This window comes from Elephas maximus, chromosome 2 (assembly GCF_024166365.1).
Source record: "Elephas maximus indicus isolate mEleMax1 chromosome 2, mEleMax1 primary haplotype, whole genome shotgun sequence".
Classification (NCBI taxonomy): Eukaryota; Metazoa; Chordata; class Mammalia; order Proboscidea; family Elephantidae; genus Elephas; species Elephas maximus.
The window spans coordinates 1,256,960-1,283,564 of record NC_064820.1 but is presented as its reverse complement, the minus strand read 5'-3'; the positions used below and the strand labels follow the sequence as shown (position 1 = coordinate 1,283,564).

General features: G+C 51.2%; 2 protein-coding genes across 3 annotated transcripts in view; both read left to right on the top strand.

The window, feature by feature from the left end:
- The window catches only part of MARCHF6 (membrane associated ring-CH-type finger 6), an 84,704-nt gene extending 72,517 nt beyond the window's left edge, over nt 1–12,187 (top strand). The window contains exons 23-26 of the mRNA XM_049860086.1: nt 4,884–4,973; nt 5,364–5,496; nt 7,190–7,325; nt 8,908–12,187. Coding sequence (XP_049716043.1) covers nt 4,884–4,973; nt 5,364–5,496; nt 7,190–7,325; nt 8,908–8,998 — 450 coding nt within the window. The 3' untranslated portion in view covers nt 8,999–12,187. The remainder of the gene's footprint in view (nt 1–4,883; nt 4,974–5,363; nt 5,497–7,189; nt 7,326–8,907) is intronic.
- Nucleotides 12,188–16,311: 4,124 nt separating this feature from the next.
- The window catches only part of ROPN1L (rhophilin associated tail protein 1 like), a 33,178-nt gene continuing 22,884 nt past the window's right edge, over nt 16,312–26,605 (top strand). The window contains exons 1-3 of one of the 2 annotated variants that reach the window (XM_049860073.1): nt 16,312–16,417; nt 17,057–17,226; nt 19,638–19,761. In XM_049860073.1, the coding sequence (XP_049716030.1) occupies nt 17,096–17,226; nt 19,638–19,761 (255 nt within the window). In that variant the 5' untranslated portion in view covers nt 16,312–16,417; nt 17,057–17,095. Of the gene's footprint in view, nt 16,418–17,053; nt 17,227–19,637; nt 19,762–26,605 lie in introns of both variants that reach the window. The other variant, XM_049860064.1, reaches the window with a different exon arrangement.

Below are 26,605 nucleotides of genomic sequence, written 5' to 3'. Positions count from 1 at the left end.
CCCCCACAGGCAAGCCCCTCTCAGCCCTCTGAGGACAGTCTTCTCCTTGGCCCCCACAGGCAAACTCCTCTCAGCCCTCTGAGGACATTCCTCTCCTTGGCCCCCACAGGCAAGCCCCTCTCAGCCCCCTGAGGACAGTCCCCTCCTTGGCCCCCACAGGCAAGCTCCTCTCAGCCCCCTGAGGACAGTCCTCTCCTTGGCCCCCACAGGCAAGCTCCTCTCAGCCCCCTGAGGACAGTCCTCTCCTTGGCCCCCACAGGCAAACTCCTCTCAGCCCTCTGAGGACAGTCCTCTCCTTGGCCCCCACAGGCAAGCCCCTCTCAGCCCTCTGAGGACAGTCCTCTCCTTGGCCCCCACAGGCAAGCCCCTCTCAGCCCTCTGAGGACAGTCTTCTCCTTGGCCCACACAGGCAAACTCCTCTCAGCCCTGAGAACAGTTCTCTCCTTGGCCCCCACAGGCAAGCTCCTCTTAGCCCCTGAGGACAGTCCTCTCCTTGGCCCCCACAGGCAATCCCCTTTCAGCCCTCTGAGAACAGTCCTCTCCTTGGCCCCCACAGGCAAGCTCCTCTCACCCCTTGAGGACAGTCCTCTCCTTGGCCCCCACAGGCAAGCTCCTCTCAGCCCCTGAGGACAGTCCCCTCCTTGGCCCCCACAGGCAAGCTCCTCTCAGCCCCTGAGGACAGACCCCTCCTTGGCCCCCACAGGCAAGCTCCTCTCAGCCCCCTGAGGACAGTCCTCTCCTTGGCCCCCACAGGCAAGCCCCTCTCAGCCCTCTGAGGACAGTCCTCTCCTTGGCCCCCACAGGCAAGCTCCTCTCACCCCTTGAGGACAGTCCTCTCCTTGGCCCCCACAGACAAGCCCCTCTCAGCCCTCTGAGGACAGTCCTCTCCTTGGCCCCCACAGGCAAGATCCTCTCACCCCTTAAGGACAGTCCTCTCCTTGGCCCCCACAGGCAAACTCCTCTCACCCCTTGAGGACAGTCCTCTCCTTGGCCCCCACAGACAAGCCCCTCTCAGCCCCCTGAGGACAGTCCTCTCCTTGGCCCACACAGGCAAACTCCTCTCAGCCCTGAGAACAGTTCTCTCCTTGGCCCCCACAGGCAAGCCCCTCTCAGCCCCCTGAGGACAGTCCCCTCCTTGGCCCCCACAGGCAAGCTCCTCTCAGCCCCCTGAGGACAGTCCTCTCCTTGGCCCCCACAGGCAAGCTCCTCTCAGCCCCCTGAGGACAGTCCTCTCCTTGGCCCCCACAGGCAAGCTCCTCTCAGCCCCCTGAGGACATTCCTCTCCTTGGCCCCCACAGGCAAGCCCCTCTCAGCCCCCTGAGGACATTCCTCTCCTTGGCCCCCACAGGCAAGCCCCTCTCAGCCCCCTGAGGACAGTCCCCTCCTTGGCCCCCACAGGCAAGCTCCTCTCAGCCCCCTGAGGACAGTCCTCTCCTTGGCCCCCACAGGCAAACTCCTCTCAGCCCTCTGAGGACAGTCCTCTCCTTGGCCCCCACAGGCAAGCCCCTCTCAGCCCTCTGAGGACAGTCCTCTCCTTGGCCCCCACAGGCAAGCCCCTCTCAGCCCCCTGAGGACAGTCCCCTCCTTGGCCCCCACAGGCAAGCTCCTCTCAGCCCCCTGAGGACAGTCCTCTCCTTGGCCCCCACAGGCAAGCTCCTCTCAGCCCCCTGAGGACAGTCCTCTCCTTGGCCCCCACAGGCAAACTCCTCTCAGCCCTCTGAGGACAGTCCTCTCCTTGGCCCCCACAGGCAAGCCCCTCTCAGCCTTCTGAGGACAGTCCTCTCCTTGGCCCCCACAGGCAAGCCCCTCTCAGCCCTCTGAGGACAGTCTTCTCCTTGGCCCACACAGGCAAACTCCTCTCAGCCCTGAGAACAGTTCTCTCCTTGGCCCCCACAGGCAAGCTCCTCTTAGCCCCTGAGGACAGTCCCCTCCTTGGCCCCCACAGGCAAGCTCCTCTCAGCCCCTGAGGACAGACCCCTCCCTGGCCCCCACAGGCAAGCTCCTCTCAGCCCCCTGAGGACAGTCCTCTCCTTGGCCCCCACAGGCAAGCCCCTCTCAGCCCCCTGAGGACAGTCCTCTCCTTGGCCCCCACAGGCAAGCTCCTCTCACCCCTTGAGGACAGTCCTCTCCTTGGCCCCCACAGACAAGCCCCTCTCAGCCCTCTGAGGACAGTCCTCTCCTTGGCCCCCACAGGTAAGCTCCTCTCACCCCTTGAGGACAGTCCTCTCCTTGGCCCCCACAGACAAGCCCCTCTCAGCCCCCTGAGGACTGTCCTCTCCTTGGCCCCCACAGGCAAGCCCCTCTCAGCCCTCTGAGGACAGTCCTCTCCTTGGCCCCCACAGACAAGCCCCTCTCAGCCCTCTGAGGACAGTCCTCTCCTTGGCCCCCACAGGCAAGCCCCTCTCAGCCCTCTGAGGACAGTCCTCTCCTTGGCCCCCACAGACAAGCCCCTCTCAGCCCTCTGAGGACAGTCCTCTCCTTGGCCCCCACAGGCAAGCCCCTCTCAGCCCTCTGAGGACAGTCCTCTCCTTGGCCCCCACGGGCAAGCTCCTCTCAGCCCTCTGAGGTCAGGCCTCCTCTCGGCCTCCTCAGGGTAGGCTTCTCTTCACTCTGCAGTCTGTCGTCACTGACTCTGTTGCAGGACCCCTTCTGAGCCTGTCACCACTGACTCTCTTGCTGGGCCCCTTCCACGCCTCTCACTGTCTTCAGTGTTACAGCCCTTGACCTGTGTTACAGCTCTTTTAGGAGTTTCCTTGCCTCCTATCTGCTGCTTCTCTCTTGCCTTTTCTCCTTTCTTTTTCTTCCTGCTTCCTGTCTGAAAAACCTTTGTGTGGTTGGCTGCATATCTAAGCAAAGTCCTTATTGATTTCAAGGCATGGCCCTCCCACCAGGGCCACAAACTGACCAGTCCCCTCTTGATCAGTAGGCTGCAAACCCTTCATTTGCATAGTAGGCCATAGTCACCTCATTTGCATAATATATTGACCAGTTCCTGCAAGGTACATACTGTCACAGGGCAGGCTGCAGTCTACGAGCAGACAAAAAGTATCAAACCAAGTTGTTTACAGCTTACTCAGGAGATGTCATTCAACCTGGACAAAAGTAACAAACCCTCTGGGGTTGAAACTAAGACAAAGGTCTCCAGCTGATTTTCCAGAGAATCAAGGCACGAGGCCAGATAAAGGAACTCTCATACCCCCACAATAGACCTAAATGTCCCAGGTGTTATTAATACACAAATTTTGAAGACACCAGGTTATGAAGGGCTGTGTGTGCCATATGCTGGAGACTTTGGGGCTATAAGCAGGGCATTCAGCTCCCCAGATCTGATCTGCAGTAAGGGGTTACTTTGGTGGGTCTGGGGGTGGTGATCATCTCCTTCCTGGTGGATAGTGGGGTGGAGAGGTGGGAGGCGGGGGTACCAGTGTGGAGCCTGGAGGGGCAGGGGCACTGGACTTGGGAACGATGGCGTTTCTAATACCAGGTCTGCAGTAGAATGCTAGCGCCCCAGTGAGAGTCTGCCTGCAGCCTTGGGTGTGGTTTCTTCAGGCTAAGCTCATTTCCACAGCCTTCCTCTGACACAGCTCAGTCATCCCACACAAGAGCCTGGAATGGTCCTTGGAGATAAAACATGGCATCGTCGTGTATGTGTGCTCGTCAAGATCTCAGCCAATGCCCAGACTTCTCCAGATTCTCTTAGAATTTGAAATAAGGTGGATTTCCAGAAGATACAAGAATGATTGTTAGAGTTTTATTGTGAAAATATACACAACAAAACATATGCCATCTCAGCAGTGTGTATGACTCAGTGATATTGGTGACACTGTTCAAGCTGGGCAGCCTTTCCCGCCACCCTTTTCCAGTCATCCCAACCCCACTGACATAACCCAGTGCCTCCTGAGCAAAGGTTCCCTCCCCTTCCCTCACACTTTCTATATACTCTAATTTCATGTAAGTGAGATCATACAATATTTGACCTTTGTGACTGGCTTATTTTGCTCAGCATGATATTTTCAAGGCTCACCCATGTTGTAGTACATCAGGACCTCCTTTCTCTTTATGGCTGAGTAGTATTCCAGTGTGTGTATATACCATGTTTTGTTTATTCATCTGTTGATGGACATTTCAGTGGTTTCTACCTTTTGGCTATTGTGAGAAGTACTGCAGTGAACACTGCTGTACAGGTTTCTGTTTGCATTCCTGCCTTCGCTTCTTCCGGGTGTATATCCAGGATTGAAATTGCTGGGTCATATGGTAGTTCTGTGTTATACTTTTTGAGAAACCACCAAACTGTCCTCCACAGGGGTTGTACCATTTTACACTCCCACCAGCACCGGGTGAAGGTTCCAGTTTCTCCACGACCTCGCCAACACCTGTTGTTTTCCATTTATTTGATCATTGCTGTTCTAATGGATGTGAGGTGGCATCTCATTGTGGTTTTGATGTTCGTTTCCCTAATGGCTGATGACTTTGAGCATTTTTTCATGTACTTGTTGGCCTTTTGAATATCCTCTTCGGTGAAATGTCTGTTTAGGTCCTTTGCCTGTTTTTATATTGGGCTGTTTATCTTTTTCTTGTTACATTGGCAGAGTTTTATATATTTTTTGGCTACTAGACTCTTATGGTTCCTGAAAATTTTCTTCCAGTCTGTGGGTTTTCTCTTCACATTGTTGATAAAGTTCTTCAATGAACAAAAGTAAGAATGGTTTTTGATAGAAAATTGCCCTTGAACTTTTGGGGGGAAGTCTCCAGGTTTTCCAACTACAGTCTTGCCAATCCTGCAGACCTCACTTTGAAGTGAGATGGTATAAGACATTGTGCAGCCTCTGTGCTGAGTTTATTGCTAAGACAAAAACATATGGTTCAATGGTTTCCATTACCAGGACTGGGCGCTGGGAGTCCTGCATGCCAAGATCATCGCAGCCATCACCCTGATGGGCCCTCAATGGTGGCTGAAGACGGTCATTGAGCAGGTAAGTGGGGCGGGCGGGGCGGCCTTGGGATAAGCCTCTATGACTTTTTTTTTTTTTTTAAAGAAAAAGCAGCTTCCTCTTGTGCCATCTGAACTTCCTCAGCTCCTCTTAGGTCTTCTGTGAAGGTCACCAGTAGCTTAACGTTCTGAGGGTCTTGTCCAGATCATAGGAGAGCTCCTCTCCTGTGTTTAGCGCTGCAGAGCGTTCAGGGAAAGTGCATTTCTTTCAAAGCTTCAGGCACTGCATTCGTGATATTCACGGTCCACAGTGTGCCTTGCCTTCGGAAAACAGTGACCAGTTTGGGTCCTTCGGGACCGGCAGAGTCAGTCACTGTGGCTGGATTCGGTGGCAGGGCCCCTGTCCTGGCTCTGATGGTTCCCAATGTCTCAGGTGTATGCCAACGGCATCCGCAACATTGACCTGCACTACATCGTCCGCAAGCTGGCAGCCCCCGTCATCTCCGTGCTCCTGCTCTGCCTGTGTGTGCCCTATGTCATCGCCTCGGGCATCGTTCCACTGCTAGGTGAGGCACGCTGGCGGGGGGTGGCTTCTGTGCCCAGGGCTTCATCTGTGAACACAGATCAGTGGGAACAAGGATTTTCTGAAAATACAGTGCAAAGCCCATTCCTTACTTGTCAGGCCAATCATCTAGACTCCCTGGAATGAGGTTTTTAATAAAATGTAGACATTTGTCCTTCTTTTTCACATTTTTTTGTAGTAGGCCTGTTGTAGCAAAGGCAGATTTATATTTTGCTCGTTAAGAATGTGGAGGCACATTAATTGATACTTGGGTTTTCCAGCCCAAACCTCTTCATATTTGCATTATGAAAAATTTCTCTTGTCAGAAAGATCTTAGACAAGGAAAGGAAGTGGGAGAGGAGTTTTTTAGCATTTTTGTGCTCCGTATTTGATGTTTTAGGAGTCCTTGGGTAGTGAAAACAGTTAATGTGCTCAGCTACTAACTGAAAGGTTGGAGGTTCAAGTCCACCCAGAGGCGCCTAGCAATCTAATTGCGAAAAATCATCCATTGAAAACCATATGGAGCACATTTCTGCTCTGACACACATGAAGTCACCGTGAGTTGTGGACAATTCTGCAGCAGCTGCTGTTAGATATTCCACGTCACCCTCTGGTTGTTAGGTGCTCCACGTGACCCTCTGGTTGTTAGGTACACCACGTGACCCTCTGGTTGTTAGGTGCTCCACGTCACCCTCTGGTTGTTAGGTGCTCCACGTGACCCTCTGGTTATTAGGTACACCACGTGACCCTCTGGTTGTTAGGTGCTCCACGTGACCCTCTGGTTGTTAGGTGCTCCACGTGACCCTCTGGTTGTTAGGTGCTCCACGTGACCCTCTGGTTTTTAGGTGCTCCACGTGACCCTCTGGTTGTTAGGTACACCATGTGACCCTCTGGTTGTTAGGTGCTCCACGTCACCCTCTGGTGGTTAGGTGCTGCACATGACCCTCCAGTTGTTAGGTGCTCCACGTGACCCTCCCGTTGTGAGGTGCTCCACGTGACCCTCTGGTTGTTAGGTGCTCCATGTGACCCTCTGGTTATTAGATATACCATGTGACCCTCTGGTTGTTAGGTGCTCCACGTGACCCTCTGGTTGTTAGGTGCTCCACGTGACCCTCTGGTTGTTAGGTGCTCCACGTGACCCTCTGGTTGTTAGGTGCTCCACGTGACCCCTGGTTGTTAGGTGCACCATGTGATTCTGAGAAGAGCTTCTGAACTGTAGATATGAGGAATAGGTGCACAGTGATTGAGGATTTTGCCCAAAGGAATGGAGCAAAAATCTAACCCCAGGCTTGGCCTCAAAGTGTACTCCTGCTCTGGTTTGGGAACATGAATGTGCTCATTTCTCAAAATCCTGCTCTGATTCTAAAGCCTCCCCGCCTAGAGGAAGAAGGAAAAGTCATAAATTCAGTCATAAAAAACGCAGAAGCACTCAATATTTGAGTGCTGTGAAGTCTCAGGCACACACCTTTCATAAGCATGGCCTCGTTCTCTTCTTTCAGCTGGGCCGTGGCTGACGTGTCCTCTAGCTCCAACAGGGTTGGGCTGGGAGGGCACCTATTTCAGAGAAGGACGGTGAGTCTCGAGCACCCGGGGCCCCCTCTGACCGGGCCCCGCCTGGGTCTGTACTGGCTCCCTGTCGGGGACAGTATACCTCTCTGGCCACTCTGTACGTGCTGAGCACTCCCTTGTGTCTGCAGGTGTAACTGCGGAAATGCAGAACCTGGTGCAGCGGCGCATCTATCCGTTCCTGCTGATGGTCCTGATCCTGATGGGCGTCCTGTCCTTCCAGGTCCGCCAGTTCAGGCGCCTGTATGAACACATCAAGAACGACAAGTGAGTCCTTGTAAGACATCCTTCAGCGTGCCACTGTGCTGAGCCTGACATCTGCTCTGTGACTACCTGGGGGTCAGGCTGTGTCAGCGACGCCTGGGTGTCGTCCTTTCAGACACTTAGGAAATCCTCAGAGTTTAAATAGCTCTGTGAGGTTGTTTGGGGAATGCAGTGGGTGGGGAGTGGTTGAACTTCAGGAGGAGTGGGCCAGACAAAGGATGAAGGACCAGCAGGGAGACCACAGCCCAGAAGCAGGGGGTCAGCACCATCCCCAGAGGTGAGAAGCCAGGTACAAGGCACAGACATCAGGCACGTATGCACTGACAGAAAACTGGCCGCTGTGATGAGGGGGTGCACGCGCTCTGAGTTCTAAACGGTTGCCTGCTGGTCTCCTGTCCCCACTTCACTGATGACTAAACAGCCCCACAAGCCCAGCCGCAGCCCTCCCACCCTGGCTGCACGCGGGTCTGGCCGCATGTGGGTTCTGGGTGCTGTCCTCACCCTGCGTGGCTGCTGTCCCCACTCCTCCACCAGAAGCTACACAGCTGTCTCCCCTTGTCACCACTGCCACTGTGGAGCAGTCTCCCAGCTGCACCCCACACTAGGACCCCTGCCACCAGCTCTGGACTCTAGGGTCCTTGTAGAGGCTCTTCCCAGGATCACACATGCCCCCAGCTGCCACCTCTGTCTCCACTGTCCTGCACACTGCACCTGACACCTGCCTGCCGCCAGCACACCCTACGTCTCCCTGCACCTGACACCCACCTGCTGTCAGCACATCCTATGTCTCCTTGCATACTGCACCTGACACCACCTGCTGTCAGCACGCCCTACATCTCCCTGCAGACCGCACCTGACACCCACCTGCCATCAGCACAGCCTGTGTCTCCCTGCACACTACACCTGACACCCACCTGCTGTCAGCACAGCCTATGTCTCCCTACACACTGTACCTGACACCCACCTGCCTTCAGCACTCCCTACGTCTCCCTGCACACTACACCTGACACCCACTTGCTGTCAGCACAGCCTATGTCTCCCTGCACACTGCACCTGATACCCACCTGCCGTCAGCACGCCCTATGTCTCCCTGCACACTGCACCTGACACCCACCTGCCGCCAGCATGCCCTACATCTCCCTGCACACTGTCCCTGGCCTTCTGCCATCACAGCACACAGCTACCCGCCCGCCTGTACACCTTCACATCCCCAGTGATGACCTCACTGAGATCAGGATGGGGCCCCTCTCACTTGAGCTTTCAGAGTATCACTCCTCTCTTCCTAGCTTCTGGTGGTTTCCCAGGTAGTAAAATTGGAACCATAGCGTGGATTTACTGCACCTTCAGGCCCACCTGCCTCTGAGCTCTGAGCCATGAGGACTCCTGGCTGAGGAGTGCGGCCCTGCCCCTTGCTCTGTGCCCATTCTGGGTGCTGCATGGTGCCCCCAGCCGGGTTTGTCCCAGAGCCGCCTCCCCTCCTCCCACTACCCAGGGAGGCTGTTGGGGAGAGAGAAGGCCGTCAGACCCTCTCGTAGGAGGGACTCCCCTGTGGGTGCCCAGCTTGTTAATCTCCCTGTCTCCCCAGGTACCTTGTGGGGCAGCGCCTCGTGAACTACGAGCGGAAGTCAGGCAAGCCGGGCACCTCGCAGCCCCCACCAGTGTCGTCCCAGGAGTAAAGTGCGGTCTTGAGCTCCTGACCCCCCGGCCTCTCCCTGTCCTTTTTTGTGGACTTCTCTCTGTGGAGACCCCGCCATCTCAGCTGTGCGTGTTTGACTTGTACTTCCAGCACCAGGAGCGGCCGTCACACCCAGCCTCCGCCTGCCCACCCTCGGATGCCACTGCTGCCGCGGTCTGTAAATGTGTACATAGACGCTCCTGAGGCCGGGACCGCGGGCTGCACAGAGGCGCCTTGTACATCCTAAACAGTGTATATTAATTTATTAAATCTAGTTGTCACTTTACGTGGCCTGCTGTGATCCTGACAGGGACGTGCCAAGCAGTGTGCAGAGCAGGACCCGTCAGCGCCTTGGTCTCTGGGTGCCCACGCGGGCCGGTGGGGGGTCTGCAGTAGGAAAGTGACCTCGCTTCACCGTCAGTCATTTCGGGAGGTTGTTTTGTATAACACCAAAGTTGTTGTCCATTTTCTACTGCCTGGTTTTTTCATGTGTCTTGTGTTTGTAATATTGTATAGTATCTTGTGCCAGGTGAGGAAATTATTTTTAATTTTGATAATTTAATATTCCTAGTGATCAGCATTGGGAGTTGGGTTTTCTCTGCTTGTTAGGGCATGTCTACACTTAGGAGAAAAGAGAAAAAAGTCCAGATGGAGTTTCTTTAGCTCCCCTCCCCCCAGCTGTCTTTGCCTTTTGGCAGCAGTGGCCAAAATTCCCATGGTTGCAGCGCTGTCAGTGTGGCAGTGCCGGGGCGCGTGCTCAGACATCTGCTCGGACAACCCAGGTCTCTGTCTCAGTGGGCAGTGCAGAGAAGACCGCTCGATGCCTGTCCCGCTGGCCTGAATCATTGCATGAGGGCGGAGGTTTCCCTGGTTTCCATCAGTGACTCTTAAAGTTTCCAAAGCTTTTGTTTACAGAATAAAACTGCAAATAAAACCAATTTGATTTCATTTGTCCAGAAGGAAGCTGGCAGAGCTGGGCTTGTCATAGGAGTGTGGGGTTATGTCATTGGAAACGTGCTAAATGGCTCAGAGACATGGACAACTTAACCTGGGTTTTCCTTAGACCCAAAGCTCCCAGCTGGAAGTACAGAGAACTAGGGAGAGCTGGTGTGCACGCAATCCAGGTACTTCATGTGTGTCGTAAGGGTAGTGTTTGCGTTTGGATGGTAACTTAGAAGTATTCATAGAAACTGAGGAGCATAGGGCTACAGAAACCATAAAGGAATTTCCATATAGTATTAAAACCCATAGACTAAAATCTGAGGGTTTTTTTTATAGGAAACTCAGCCAAACACAGACTACCAAAATCAGAATGTTCTGGTGGTTTTATATTTCAACAATTTTTCCCCTAGTGGTAAGCAGTCACTTTATTTTCAAACCTGTTTTAAAGCATCAGTATAAATAAAGGTGGCTACAGGACTCAGTGTTACACCAGCACTGCTCGCTCAGTCAGTCCTCCTGTTTGACAGGCGCACCACCTGCCCAGGTGTGTGCAGACAGCGTCTCATCCGGAGAAGACATTCACTGAATTGGGTACACAGCTTCAGTACGTTAGGTGTCTTTGTTGCTTTTTCAGACGATTGGTAGAGCTCAATATCCAGCCATTGGTACACATTCATCTGTTCTAACAGTAAGAAATCCAGGCAGATACCACAAAAGGCTAAAGGTGGTTCATCTACAAATTTTAAGTGACTCTTACCTGGTATTTTGTAAGAAAACATGTGAGTGGCCAAACAGCAGTCTCTGTTTTGTGGCAGAGACCTTCCTGCTGGGGCAGGTCAGCGCCCGCTGTTTGGGCTGTGCTGGGTGCCGTTGTCTTAAGGAGGTGACTGCTGCCACAGGGAGTGCCCGCTGGTGTGGCTGACCTGGGCAGCACCCGGTCCTCTTACTGACCCGTGGACTCATCAGTACCCACAGCCCGCAGCTCAGAACCCTGCTGCTGCCCCCCGTGTGCATCTCATGTCATCTCACACCGGCTCTCAAGGAGCGCGAGAGGACCCTTATGCTCAGCGCGTTCTGCTGCGTGTGCATTGACGACAGGTCAGCCTTTGGGGTCGGTTTCCCTTGAGCAGACATCCGATGGTCGTAGTATGAGGTGTGCAGTTGTCTGTTGTTAGCAAATTATGTTTGACTTTTAAGCTGTTGGGTGCTGACAGTGGAGATGGGAACTAAAGGACATTGCCGCGTGAAGTGCATGTCAGCCAGCCCACAAAGCCCTGTGTAGTTGAGCACTTTTCCTGCTGGTCTGGGAGATGGTGGCAGGTGTCTCAGCTCCAGACGTGACCACCAGTGAGTCTCACTCAGCCCTCAGTGTGACCTCAGTGCTGTGGGCCTGCTCCATGTTTTTCTTGCCCTTATTCCGGTAACAGGGAGCCACCTTCCCTCAGATGACTTGATCTTAGACGTGTCATTTCTGTGTTGGCAAATGTGACCATTAAAGTGTAATTCTTCAATTTAGGTGAACTGATGCCTTTTTAAAACAAAATGAAAGTGAAACACTGGCATTTCTCCATGGTGTTGCATTTGCACACGCTCATTGCACATTCACACGTGTGCGCACACGTGTGCGAGGATGTGGGGCTGGTGTAAGGATGCTGGCACGCTGGCACTTTCAAAACTCACAAGCGAGCTGCCTACTCTCATTGTCAGGACTGAGTATTTTAAGCTCTCTACTTACTGTGATAAGTTTTTTACATTGTAAGATTAAATGATTGTGTTTAAAACACTGTCGTTTTGAATGTGAACAGACAAACGAAGGTGAAATGCTCTCCGCTGGAGCTAAGCGCCATCAAAAGCCTCGTGTGCCCTCAGGCGGGTGTCTTCATTTCAGCCTGTTGCCACCCGCTGCCCTGTTCAGCCACCATCACCAGTAAGGGCTTCTTGCAAGAATCCCCGACGACGTGTCTGACTAAGAGGACGTAAAGCTAAGGCAGCGTGCATGTGTTTTCATTCCTGTCTGGTACGCGTGCCTCTGCCTGAGTGGAAACGACCAGCCATGAGGCCCGGGAGCATCGCGAGGAAGCTGGAGGGACATGTGGTTATTTGGGACGTCAGTTTTCTATCAACGTGAACGCCTGAGAGTCCCAGACCAATCTTAAGTGTGTATATTCTAAAATGCCCCCTTTTTATGTGGTCATTTGTTGCCTTCTGAGTTGAGAGAACAAAATTGAATAAAGTGAATGTTAGTTGTAGCCCAGTTTTTTTTGTCTGTCTGTCTTTGCTTCGTTTCAGAAACGCATCAGCACATGTAGATAGAAAAAGCCGCCAAGTCTTGGGCACAGGCTGCCCACCACACTGCCTTCCTGCCTCCTGCCCCCTGCTCCCCTCAGCCCTCCCCCACAAAACCTCCTGGTGAAGCCCGCCAGGAGCCTGGTTGGAGGGAGGTCCCTTTTTGTATCACTACGTTGTTTAATCACCTTTTGAGACTTCTGTACGTGTTTAACGGTGCCCTTGCCTCTCTGCTTCTCTGTTTGTTCCGTAACTCGGCTTGGGAACAAGCAGCTTCCCACCCCCAGCCAGGAGCCCCATCATCCCAGGCAAGGAGCCCCGTCACCCCGGGGGCGGGGGGAAGGAATGCCATCATCCAGCCAGGAGCCCCATCACCTTTGGGGGGAGCCCTGTCACCCCTGGGGGGAAGGAATCCCATCACCCAGCCAGGAGCCCCGTCACCTTTGAGGGGGAGCCCTGTCACCCCCAGGGGAAGAATCTCATCACCCAGCCAGGAGCCCTGTCCCCCGCCCCCCCCCACTTTGCTCAGTCTGATGGGTACCCATGGGCTGCACAGATCCACCGGGGGACGGAACAGAAGAGAGTCCAGAAGTCCAGCCACCGCACACAAAGGGTTGATCTCCCTCCATTTCTGCTCCATCTCTCTCACCTTCCCAGCACACGCCTCCATGGCCATCCTCCCACCCGCCATTCCCAGCCTCCCTCTCCAGTTCTCTCCGGTCCAGTCTCAGCCTCACCCTTCCGCAGGCTCATCCTGTAAAGGCCACAGTGGACCTGCCAACCCTGTAGGGGGACCTGTCTGACACGGCTGCTCCGCTCCCCGAGATGCTCCCCTGGCCACCCATACACCTTGCTTGCTCCATCGTCCTGCCCATCTGGACCCTCCTGCTTGTCCCCCAGCCTCGGCCACGCCCGGCCTCGGCCACGCCCGAATCCCACCTTCTCCCAACCCAAGATGTACACGTGCAGCCTCAGATGCCCAGATTTCCCAGATGGGACAGGTCCAAATGCAGTCCTAACACCCCCAAACCTGGGGCTTCCAAACTTCTCACTCAGATGCCGCCAGACCCGGGGCTCCCCAACTTCCAATCACGCGTGGTAAGCATGTGGATGGATTGGAGTTGCTACATCCAAAATGTTGGAAACACCCTGGCACTTCTCTTTCCCATGCCCCGAGTCATCAAGAGCAGGTCTTTCCTCTTCAGAAAGAATTGTCATCTGGCTGCCTGACGCCAGCTCCATGCTGGCCGCCTGGGTTACTGTCGTTTTAAGACAGGGAGCAAAGGCCCTGAGATCGGAGAGTGCCTGTTTGAGAAACAGCGAAGAGACTGCTGTGGTTAGAGGAGAAACAAGTAAAAGAGAAATAAACTACACTATCAGGGAGGTAAGAGGGGGTTCAGTGTGGAATATAGAGGCTTAGGGAACAGAGGGGCCCCCAAATCTGCAAGCAAAGTAACAAGAAATAGGCCAGGGCACAGAAACAAAGCCGTTCCCCAGAAAATGGGGCAGGGTATCTAGAAATAGCCCGCAAACTTCTTTAAAGTTGCCTTTCAGAAGCAGTTGGAGAAAACCAGGCCCAGGGACATGCGCAGAACATCCACCTGTGGCCGCTGTGTGGCCTTCCACCAGGGGCAGTGAGGGGACACAGCCCCAGCCAGGGGATGGAACCCGGACAGCGGGAGACTGCACAGATGTGACACCCCATAATAAGTCCTGCTACGAATCCAAGAGGCCTCCAGGACAGGAGCCACCTGGGAAAGCTGCTGCCCGCGCACCTTAGTTAACATAGCCCCACCTGTGTCTATGAATAAACATGAATCCTTTCCCACCCAAGAACTTCTAAAACTCAGGCCCGTCTTTTGTTCTGTGAGCTGAGGGTATGCGTTGCTCTAGGCCCTCCTCGTCTCCGCTTGCAAGCCTCTTCAACAAAGCTTTGCTTGTGTGGAAAACTATGTGCCTTACCTACTCATTCTTGACCAGTCAGAGGCAAGAACCTTATCCCGGTAACAGTTTCTCCTGTGAGAGCCTTGCTCTCTCTCTCCTCCTTCCGTATTCCACAGAGTCCACAGTGACCCTGTTAAAATCTCAGTCAGGTCACACTCTTCTCAGCCCTCCGATGGCCCCTGTCACACTCGGGCTGTCACACTTGGGGTCAGAGCTCTTGTCCACATGGCCTTCATGGCCAGGCCAGGCCACTGGTGCCTCCCCGTGACCACAGCACCCCCTGGCGTTCAGGTCAGGCCTCGCGACGTGGGCGCTTAGGCTTGCCCTGCCTTCCCCAAGGCTCCTCAGGCCTCCTCACTTGTGTACCCCAGGAGGGTCACCTAGAACTGCAGTTTCTGGCGCCTTCCTGTCTCCTCTCCCTGCTGTTTTTCTTTTCAACACTTACTCACACTGCGGTTTACCCATCTTGTTTATTTGCATGTTTTCCCCACTTGAATGTAAGCTCCAGAGGTTGATCTTCTTTCTTTTGTATTACATTGTTTGGGTTATCCCTGTGTTCTCTGAACCTAGAACAGTCCCTGGCACATTTTGGCACTCGGTATGTATTACTGCCACCCCACCCCCGCCAACATCGTCTGTCAGTGTGTGGCACTGTGAGGGCTTGAGTGTTGCTGTGATGCTGGAAGCTATGCCACCAATAATCCAAATACCAGTAGGGTCACCCATGGTGGGCAGGTTTCAGAGGAGCTTCCAGACTAAGACAGACTAGGAGGAAAGGCCTGACAGTCTACTTCCAAAAATCTGCCACCGAAAACCTTAGGAATCACAACAGAACACTAACTTGCTTGCTTTGGACACGTCATCAGGAAGGATCAATCGCTGGAGGAGGAGGTCATGTTTGGTGAAGTCGAGGGCCAGCGAGGGTGAGGGAGACCCTTGAGATGGATTGGCCCAACAGCCACAATAATGGAATAAACATGCCGGCGATCCTAAGAATGACTCTGGACTGGGCAATGTTTTCATTCTACTGTACACAGGGTCGCCTTGAGTTGGGGACGCTATCTATCTTGTATTGCTGAGAAATAAATGGATTCAGAATCGAAATAATCTATAAATGGTTAAAATAAAACCTGGAAGCCAGCCACATTCTCCAGACGCACCAGTTACCGGTGGTACCCATAAGCAAGTCGTTGTACCACAGGGCCCAGGTTGATGCACAGGTGGTTCTCCAGGGTATCTTTCCACTTCGGTTTTCGTGGCATCTCCAGGTCGGCACTACAGCTGCCTCCATCTCAGTTCTGGCTGTGCTGTGTTCCGTCGTGGGGCTCGATGGGCCACCATCACTTGTTCCGAAAGGCAGTTAATACACCACGTTATTGTGCGCTGTCGCGGGCGCTCTTGCCCACATAGCTTTGTACACGCAGGTCAAGGTGTGCTCAGGATAAACTCCCAGGAGGAAGGCTGCTGCATCTCCAATACGGCCCAAGGGCCCCCTGTTCACGGGGTGAGTCCGCGCCGTCCCTGTCTCATCAACACTGATGCTCACTGCTCTACTTGTCAGTGCTGCTGATCTGGGAGACCGTGTGTGCGTGCGTTCGGTGTGCGCGCCTGGGGGTGTGCGCGCGTTCGGTGTGCGCGCCTGGGGGGGTGAGTGTGTTCGGTGTGCGCGCCTGGGGTGTGCGCGCGTTCGGTGTGCGCGCCTGGGGGTGCGCGCCTGGGGCATGTATGTGTGTCCACATTGGGGCGATACGCGCGCGTTCGGCGGGCTGGACCACGGGAGGTCGGGGGCGTCACCGCCTGGAGCGGTCCCCGCGGCCCCATCCTCCGAGCGGGGTGAGGACCCAGCAGAGCGGCCTGGAGCGCGGGTTCCTAGGGGCGGCCGGAGCCGGCCTCACGAGGCAGGTGGCGCTCACAGGACACCGTGGGCGACGACTCAGCAGCACCGACCGCGTGGGGCGCCATGCTCTGGGCCGCACTGCGCAGGCGCACGCCTGACCCGCCGCCTACCGGCCCGCGGTGACAGTGCACGTGCGCGCCCCTCCGCTGCCGGGCTCGTGCGCATGCGCGGTCTCAGCTCCTCGGACATGTGCGCCTGCGCGGTGTCGGGGTTAGGGGGGTCGCGCGCGTCCTGGTTGCCTGGATACGGATGCGCAACAATAGCGGCGGCGTGCGCTGCTCTAAACCGGCTTTGGGGTGACGCTCGAGAGGTGGTTGGTCCACATTCCCCGAGGAGCCGGAGGAGGAGTCGGTGAGATCTCTCGTCGTCCCCAATCTCGTCCCGGGACCCCAACCCCAAACGGGGAAGGGGTACGCTGACCCCGAGCACCGTCCCCGGACCTCGACCCCAAACACAGGGAGGGGGAAAGCCGTCCCCGAGCCCCGGAACCCGACCCCAAGCCGGGGATGGGGGACACTGACCCCATGCTCCGTACCTGGACCCTGACCCCAACCCGGGGATGGGGTACACTGACCCGGTGCTCCGTCCCTGGACCCCGACCCCAAACCCGGGGATGGGGTACACTGACCCCGTGCTCCGTCCCTGGACCCCGACCCCAAACCCGGGGATAGGGGGACACTGACCCGGTGCTCCGTCCCTGGACCCTGACCCCAAACCCGGGGATGGGGTACACTGACCCCCTGTTCCGTCCCTGGACCCCTACTCCAAGCCGGGGATGGGGGGACACTGACTCCATGCTCCGTCCCTGGACCCCGACCCCAAATCCGGGGATGGGGGACACTGACCCCGTGCTCTGTCCCTGGACCCCGACCCCAAACACGGGGAAAGGGGACGCCGACCCCAGCCCGACCCCAAACCAGCGGTTGGGGGTGAATGGACCCCTGGGCCATGCCCTGTGCTCTGCGCTGACAACCCACCCTCCGCCAGCAGCCACCTTGGTTCTCCCACCTGGCCCCGTCTGCCCACGCGATGCCGCTTCCCGACACCATGTTCTGCGCGCAGCAGATCCACATCCCTCCGGAGCTGCCCGACATCCTGAAGCAGTTCACCAAGGCCGCCATCCGCACGCAGCCTGCGGACGTGCTGCAGTGGTCCGCGGGGTGAGCGCGGGGCAGAGGCCTACCTCCCAGACCCGCCCAGGGCGTCCCGGTCCCGGGGGTTCGGCCCCCTTCTCGAGGATGGGCCCCCTTCCCGGGGATGGCCCCACTGCCCCACGGCAGGGAGCCCAGAGCAGTGCCTGGCAAAGCTCTTTACTGTGGGTGAGGTACGGACCTAAGTACCTCCTAGGAAGCCTGGTGGCTGATGAGCCCTGAGGCCAGCGTGGTTCACAGCACACGGGAGCTCTAGGGCACTTTCCACAAAAGTTTCTAATCTTAGCTTACCAGTCAAAAGGCCCTAGAGCCTTTACTGCAAACCTTTAGATGTTGACCCTAGAACCTTTACTGCAAACCTTCAGGTGTTGACCCTGGAACCTTTACTACACACCTTTAGATGTTGACCCTAGAACATTTACTACAAGCCTTTAGATGTTGACCCTAGAACCTTTTCTACAAGCCTTTAGATGTTGACCCTAGAACCTTTAGTACAGACCTTTAGCTGTTGACTCTAGAATCTTTACTACAAGCCTTTACATGTTGACCCTACAACCTTTACTACAAACCTTTAGGTGTTGACCCTAGAACCTTTACTACAAATCTTTAGGTGTTAACCCTACAACCTTTACTACAAACGGTTAGATGTTGACTCTAGAACCTTTACTACAAACCTTTAGATGTTGACTCTAGAACCTTTACTACGAGCCTTTAGATGTTGACCCTAGAACCTTTACTACGAGCCTTTAGATGTTGACCATAGAACCTTTTCTACAAGCCTATAGATGTTGACCCTAGAACCTTTACTACGAACCTTTAGATGTTGATCCGAGAACCTTTACTACAAGCCTTTAGATGTTCACTCTAGAACCTTTACTACGAGCCTTTAAATGTTGACCCTAGAATCTTTACTACAAGCCTTTAGATGTTGACTCTAGAACCTTTACTACAAGCCTTTAGATGTTGACCCTAGAACCTTTACTACGAACCTTTAGATGTTGACTCTAGAACCTTTACTACGAGCCTTTAGATGTTGACCCTAGAATCTTTAGTATAAGCCTTTAAATGTTGACCCTAGAACCTTTTCTACAAGCCTTTAGATGTTGACCCTAGAACCTTTACTATGAATCTTTAGATGTTTATCCTAGAACCTTTACTACAAGCTTTTAGATGTTGACTCTAGAACCTTTACTACGAGCCTTTAAATGTTGACCCTAGAATCTTTACTACAAGCCTTTAGATGTTGACCCTAGAACCTTTACTACAAGCCTTTAGATGTTGACCCTAGAACCTTTACTACGAGCCTTTAGATGTTGATCCTAGAATCTTTACTATAAGCCTTTAAATGTTGACCCTAGAACCTTTTCTACAAGCCTTTAGATGTTGACCCTAGAACCTTTACTACGAACCTTTAGATGTTGATCCTAGAACCTTTACTACAAGCCTTTAGATGTTGACTCTAGAACCTTTACTACGAGCCTTTAAATGTTGACCCTAGAATCTTTACTACAAGCCTTTAGATAATGACCCTAGAACCTTTACTAAAGCCTATAGATGTTGACCCTAGAACCTTTACTACGAACCTTTAGATGTTGACCCTAGAACCTTTACTACGAGCCTTTAGATGTTGACCCTAGAACCTTTACTACGAACCTTTAGATGTTGACCCTAGAACCTTTACTACGAACCTTTAGATGTTGACCCTAGAACCTTTACTACGAACCTTTAGATGTTGATCCTAGAACCTTTGCTACAAGCCTTTAGATTTTCCTGGAAAGCTCTTCGACCCTTTTTGGTGAACAGGCTTGAGCAAAAGCTCAATTTAACCATGACCGGAATTAGCATAAACAGATTTAAGATTTTTTGTAACTAGCTTGTCAGTTTTGCTGACCTTCTCTAAACCGTTCAAAGGGAATTTCACCAGTTTGGTAGAACTGCTGTAACAAATGACCACAGACTTGGTGGCTTCAGACACCACAGATTTATTCACTTAGAGCTCTGGAGGTCAGAAGTCTGAAATTAGTTTCACTGGACTAGAGCCAGGTGTCAGGGCTGCTGGGCTCTGGGCCCAGCCCCCTGCTCACAGGAGCTGGGATTCAGGACTGAGCCCAGCATTGAGGGGGTGCGGTAGGCCAAGGGCCACAGGCCCCACAGCACTGAGGGGGTGAGGTGGGCCGTGGGCCTCAGAGTGTTGATGGGAGGCGGTGAGGCGGGCCGCGGGCCCCACAGCACTGAGGGGTGAGGTGGGCCGCGGGCCCCATAGCACTGATGGGTGGCGGTGAGGTGGGCCAAGAGCCACATGCCCCACAGTGCTGCGGGGGTGAGGTGGGCTCAGGGCCAAGGGCCCACAGCATTTGGGGTTGGTGAGGAGCAGCACTCACTGTTCACCCAGGAGCCTGAGAGCTGTCTGCTGTTGTTAGCTATTTTTCAGCTCTGTCTCGAGGGGAGCCTCTCCCTGTGAAGGACAGGCTCGAGATGCCCGTGGCGACACAGAAGACCGACACGGGCCTGACACAGGGGCTCCTCAAGGTCCTGCACAAGCAGGTACGGGCTGCACCACAGTCTGCTCGCTCCTGCTGATGTGTCTTTCCCACCCATCAGTGCGTCCCTGCCAAGACCCACATACACACCCCAGGTGCCCAAGACGTCCACTGGGTCTGCTCCCAGGAGGGTTACTCAGATCCTATGACCCCTGTCTACTGAAAGAACCTGAGACAGCAATTTGTAATTAGGTTGTAGAAAAAGCCCAAACACAAACCTGTTGTTCTCGAGTTAATTCCAGCTCATAGCCACCCTATAGGACATAGGATTTCCTATGGGAAACCATAGGGTTTCCAAGGAGCAGCTGGTGGATTCAAACTGTTGACCTTTTGGTTAGCAGCTAAACGCTTAACCACTGCTCCACCAGGGCCCCAGGGTTGTAGAAACCAAAAAAAAAAAAAAAACCCATTGCCATCAGTCGATTTCGACTCATAACAACCCTACAGGACAGAGTAGAACTGCCTCACACTGTTTCCAAGGAGTGCCTGGGGGATTCTAACTGCCAGCCTTTTTGGTTAGCAGCCATAGCTCTTAACCATTATGCTACCAGGGTTTCCAAAGGTTGTAGAAAAGGGAAGTGTAGTTTCTTCTAAATACCACATTAAGATGACACCAGGTGCTTCTGGATCCTTCAAAACTGTGTTCTGAAAACACGACATTCCAGAAATGAATTGCGGGTCCCTCCTTGAGGGATGAGTTCCTGACCAGGGCTTGTGCTAGAGGAATGGGCTGTCCTCTGCTTGGCCTGGGAGATGGGACTGCCCATGTGTGTGGCTGGCAGTTGTGTCCAGTCCCGACCCCACAGGGCGCGAGGGTTTTGACTTGTCCCTCTGTGCGCCTCCGATGTTGCCTCAACTTTAGGGAAAATGCACTTAAAGCTGACCTCCGGGCATGTTGGCTACAGTGCACATCAGGTGTAGCCCCGATTGTTAGGTACTGTGGTTCGACTGTACGTTCTGAGCTACTCTGCAGGGTCCGTGGTGTCTGAAACATAAGATTCCATGGCTCTCGATCCTAAGGCCTCTTAAGAGGCACCTCTGAGTGGACTTGAACCTCCATCCTTTTGGATAGCAGCTGAATGTTCACTGCTTGCACCACCCAGGGACTTCATCAATTATCATAGGTTGTTTAAAATAATGTCGTTGTTAGGTGCCGTTGAGTCAGTTCCAACTCATAGCAACCCTATGTACAACAGAATGAAACACTGCCCAGTCCTGCTCCATCATCACAATTGTTAGGTTTGAGCCCATTGTTGCAGTCACTGTGTCAGTCCATCTTGTTCAGGGTCTTTCTCTTTTTTGCTGACCCTCTACTTCACCAAGCATGATGTCCTTCTCCAGGGACTGATACCTCCTGATGACATGTATGTCCAAAGTGTGTGAGACATAGTCACACCATCTTTGCTTCTAAGGAGCATTCTGGTTGTACTTTTTCCAAGACACATTTGTTTATTCTTTTGGCAATCCATGGTGTATGCAGTATTCTTCATCAACACCACAATGAAAGGCGTCAGCTCTTCTTCAGTCTTCTTTATTCATCGTCCAGGTTTCACGTGCATAGGAAGTGACTGAAAACACTTCAGTCAGGTGCACCTTAGTCTTCAAGGTGACATCTTTGCTTTTCAACAGTTTTAAGAGGTCTTCTGAAGCAGATTTGCCCAATGCAATGTCTTTTGATTTCTTGACCACTGCTTCCATGAGTGTTGATTGTAGGTCCAAGTAAAATGAAATCCTTGAGAACTTAAGCTTTTTCTCTGTTTATCATGATGTTGCTTATTGGTCCAGTTGTGAGAATTTTTGTTTTATATCAAGGTGCAATCCATACTGAAGGCTGTGGTCTTTGATCTTCATCAGTAAGTGCTTCAAGTCCTCTTCACTTTCAGCAAGCAAGGTTGTGTCATCTGCATAACGCAGGTTGTCAATGAGCCTTCCTCCAATCCTGATGCCCCATAATTCATCATATAGTCCAGCTTCTCGGATTATGTGCTTGGCATACAGATTGAATAGGTATGGTGAAAGAATATAACCCTGAAGCACACCTTTCCTGACTTTAAACCACTCAGTACCCCCTTGTTCTATCTGAACAGCTGCCTCTTGATTTATGTAAAGGTTCCTCATGAGCACAATTAAGTGTTATGGAATTTTCATTCTTCACAATGTTATCCATAATTTGTTAAGATCCACACAATCGAATGCCTTTGCATAGTCAATAAAACACAGGTAAACATCCTTCTGGTATTCTCTGCTTTCAACCAAGATCCATCTGATATGAGCAATGATATCCCTGGTTCCACGTTCTCTTCTGAATCCGGCCTGAATTTCTGGCAGTTCTCTGTTAATATACTGCTGCAGCTGCTTTTGAATGATCTTCAGCAAAATTTTAGTTGTGTGTGATATTAATGATATTGTTAGATAGTTTCCACATTCAGTTGGATCGCCTTTCTTAGGAATAGGCATAAATATGGATCTCTTCCAGTTGGTTGGCTGGGTAGCTGTCTTCCATATTTCTTGGCATAGACGAGTGAGCACCTCCAGCACTGCATCTGTTGAAACATCTCAATAGATGTTTTGTCAATTCCTGGAGCCTTGTTTTTCGCCAATGCCTTCAGAGCAGCTTGGACTTCTTCCTTCAGTACCATCGGTTCCTGGTCATATGCTACCTCTTGAAATGGTTGAACGTGGACTAATTCTTTTTGGTATAATGACTCTGTGTATTCCTTCCATCTTCTTTTCATGCTACCTGCATCGTTTAATATTTTCCCCATGGAATCCTGCACTATTGCAACATGAGGCTTGAATTTTTTCTTCAGTTCTTTCAGCTTGAGAAATGCCAGTTTTAAGATTTCTTTCATCTAACTGTTAGCATGCTTAGGAGGTTGGGTTTTACTGTATTTATTAAATTTATTTTTTATGGGAAATATTTCAGTCAGACCACTGAGTGCCGTATACCCGAGTTACTGACCATAATGCTATGCCATCTTTGCTTCATGGCTCTTTTAAGAAATAAAATGTTACGATGATGTTTATACAGTCAAACGCCTCATGGGATCTAGGTCCTTGGTTTGCAGGTTTAGGGTAATGGTTTCATGAGACATTCCAGTTAACTGGCCCAATAACATGTTTAGTGCTTCTGATCTACCTCCTAATTCACTGTGTAGTGCCTGGGGTATTAAACGCTTGCAAATGGCCATCCAAGGCATGACAATTGGTCTTTATTCGCCTGCAGCAGTAGAGGAAGAAGGAGAGTCAGGAATAGGAGGAGGAAATGGAATGTGTGGATAATTGCCACCATGAAAAATGGTCTCCTTTGCCATGAGACCAGAGGAACTGGATGGTGCCCAGCTACCATTACTTTTTATCAAAGATTCTCTAGAAGAATCCTGATCAAAAATGGGAAAATGCCATGGGAAACATCTAACTCAATTGGCGTAGTTTGTAAAGAAAATGTTCTATACTCTACCTTGGTGAATAGCATCTGGGACCTTAAAAGCTTGTGAGCGGCCATCTAAGATACCCCGCTGGTCTCACCCTCTCTGGAGCAAGGGAGAATAAAGAAAACAAAAGATATAAGGGAAAGATTAGTCCAAAGGAGTAATGGACCACAACTACCACCGCCTGCACCAGACTGAGTCCAACACAACTAGATGGTGCCTAGCTATCACACTGACTGCTCTGACAGGGATCACAATACATGGTCCTACACAGAGCTGGAGAAAAACATGGAACAAATTCTAACTCACAAAACAAGACCAGACTTAGTGGTCTGAAAGAGACTGGATAAACCCTGAAAATATGGCTGGTGGACATCCTTTTCACTTAGTACTGAAATCACTCCTGAGGTTCATCCTTCAGCCAAAGATTAGAAAAGCCCATAAAAGAAAACAAGACTAAATGGGCACAGCATCCTAGGGGCAAGGATGAGAAGGCAGGAGGGGACAGGAAAGCTGGTAATAGGGAACCCAAAGTCAAGAAGGGGAGAGTGTTGACATGTTGTGGGGTTGGAAACCAATGTCACAAAACAATATGTGTATTAATTGTTTAATGAGAAACTAATTTGCTCCATAAACCTTCATCTGAAGCACAATTTAAAAAAAAGGGGGGGATAATGCTGAACAGAATTTCAAATTCTCATAGAATCCAGAATTTCCAGAGCCATGGAGGCTGGATGACCCCTGAAACTGTTGCCCTGAGATTATCTTTAAACCTTAAACCAAGAATATCCCCTAAAGTATTCTTAAAGCCATACAATAATTAACTAGTAAGTAGACGTGTCTGTCAGTTTGTCGTACTGTGGGGGCTTGCATGTTGCTGTGATACTGGAAGCTATGCCACCGGTATCCAGATACCAGCAGGGTCACCCATGAAGGACAGGTTTCAGCTGAGCTTCCAGACTAAGACAGACTAGGAAGAAGGACCCAGCAGTCTACTTCTGAAAAGCATTAGCCAGTGAAAACCTTATGAATAGCAGTGGAACATTGTCTGATATAGTGCTGGAAGATGAGCCCCCCAGGTTGGAAGGCACTCAAAAGATTACTGGGAAAGAGCTGCCTCCTCAAAGTAGAGCTGACCTTAATGATGTGGCTGGAGTAAAGCTTTTGGGACCTTCATTTGCTGATGTGGCATGACTCAAAATGAAAAGAAACACCTGCAAACATCCATTAATAATGGAACTTTTAATGTATAAAGTATGAATCTAGGAAAATTGGAAATCATCAAAAATGAAATGGAGCTCATAAACATCCATATCCTAAACATTAGTGAGCTGAAATGGACTGGTATTCGCCATTCTGAATTGTATAATCACGTAGTTTACTATGGCAGGAATGACAACTTGAGGAGGAATGGTGTTGCATTCATCATCAAAAAGAACACTTCAAGGTCTATCCTAAAGTACAACACTGTTAGTGATAGGATAATATCCATATGCCTACAAGGAAGACTAGTTAATACGACTGTTATTCAAATTAACCCATCAACCACTAAGGCCAGAGATGAAAATATTGAAGATTTTTATCAGCTTCTGCGGTCTGAAATTGATCGAACATTCAGTCAGGATACATTGATAATTACTGGTGATTGGAATGTGAAAGTTGGGAACAAAGAAGAAGGATCCATGGTTGGAAAATATGGCCTTGGTGATAGAAACAATGCTGGAGGTTGAATGATAGTATTTTGCAAGACCACCGACTTCTTCATTGCCAATAGCTTTTTTCACCAACATAAACAGCGACTATACACATGGACCTCGCCAGGTGGAACACACAGGAATCAACTACATCTGTGGAAAGAGACGATGGAAAAGTTCAATATCATCAGTCAGAACAAGGCCAGGGGCCAACTGTGGAACAGACCATCACCTGCTCATATGGACGTTCAAATTGAAACTGAGGAAAATCATAGCAAGTACATGAGAGCCAAAATATGACCATGAGTATATCCCACCTGAATTTAGAGACCATCTGAAGAACAGATTTGACGTATTGAACACTAGTGACCAAAGACCAGATGAGTTGTGGAATGACATCAAGGACATCATCCATGAAGAAAGCAAGAGGTCATTGAAAAGACAGGAAAGAAAGAAAAGACCAAGATGGATATCAGAGGAAAATCTGAAACTTGCTCTCAAATGTCGAGCAGCTAAAGCAAAAGGAAGAAATGATGAAGTAAAAGAACTGAACAGAAGATTTCAAAGAGCAACTCGAGAAGACAAAGTATTTTACTGACATATGCAAACAGCTGGAGATAAAAAACCAAAAGGGAAGAAGACACTCGGCATTTCTCAAGCTGAAAGAACTGAAGAAAAATTTGAAGCCTCGAATTGCAATACTGTAGGATTCAATGGGGAAAATATTAAATGATGCAAGAAGTATCAAAAGAAGATGGAAACAATACACAGGGTCATTATACCAAAAAGCATTGGCCAATGTTCAACCAGTGGTACTGAAGGAAGAAGACCAAGCTGCACTGAAGGCGTCGGCAAAAAACAAGGCTCCAGGAGTTGATGGAATAGCAATTGAGATGTTTCACCAAATGGATGCAGCGCTTATTCGTCTCTGCCAAGAAATCTGGAAGACAGCTTCCTGGACAAATGACTGGAAGAGATCCATATTTATGCCTATTCCCAAGAAAGGCGATCAAACCGAATGTGGAAATTATAGAACAATATCATTAATATCACACACAAGTAAAATTTTGCCAAAGATCATTCAAAAGCAGCTGCAGCAGTATATTAACAGGGAACTGCCAGAAACTCAGGCCGGTTTCAGAAGAGGACATGGAACCAGGGATACCATTGCTGATGTCAAATGGATCCTGGCTGAAAGCAGAATACCAGAAGGATGTTTACCTGTGTTTTATTGACTATGCAAAGGCATTCAACTGGATCATAACAAATTATGGGTAACATTGCAAAGAATGGGAATTCCAGAACACATAATTGTGCTCATGAGGAACCTGTACATTGATCAAGAGGCAGCTGTTCAGACAGAACAAGGGGCTACTGAGTGGTTTAAAGTCAGGGAAGGTGTGCGTCAGGGTTGTATCCTTTCACCATACCTAGTCAATCTGTATGCTGTGCAAGTAATCTGAGAAACTGGAGTATATGAGGAAGAACGGGGCATCAGGATTGGAGGAAGACTCATTAACAACCCGCATTATGCGGATGACAGAACCTTGCTTGCTGAAAGTGAAGAGGACTTGAAGCACTTACCAAGGAAGATCAAAGACCACAGCCTTCATTATGGATTGCAGCTCAACGTAAAGAAAACAAAAATCCTCCAACTGGACCAATGAGCAACATCATGATAAAAGGAGAAAAGATGGAAGTTGTCAAGGATTTCGTTTTACCT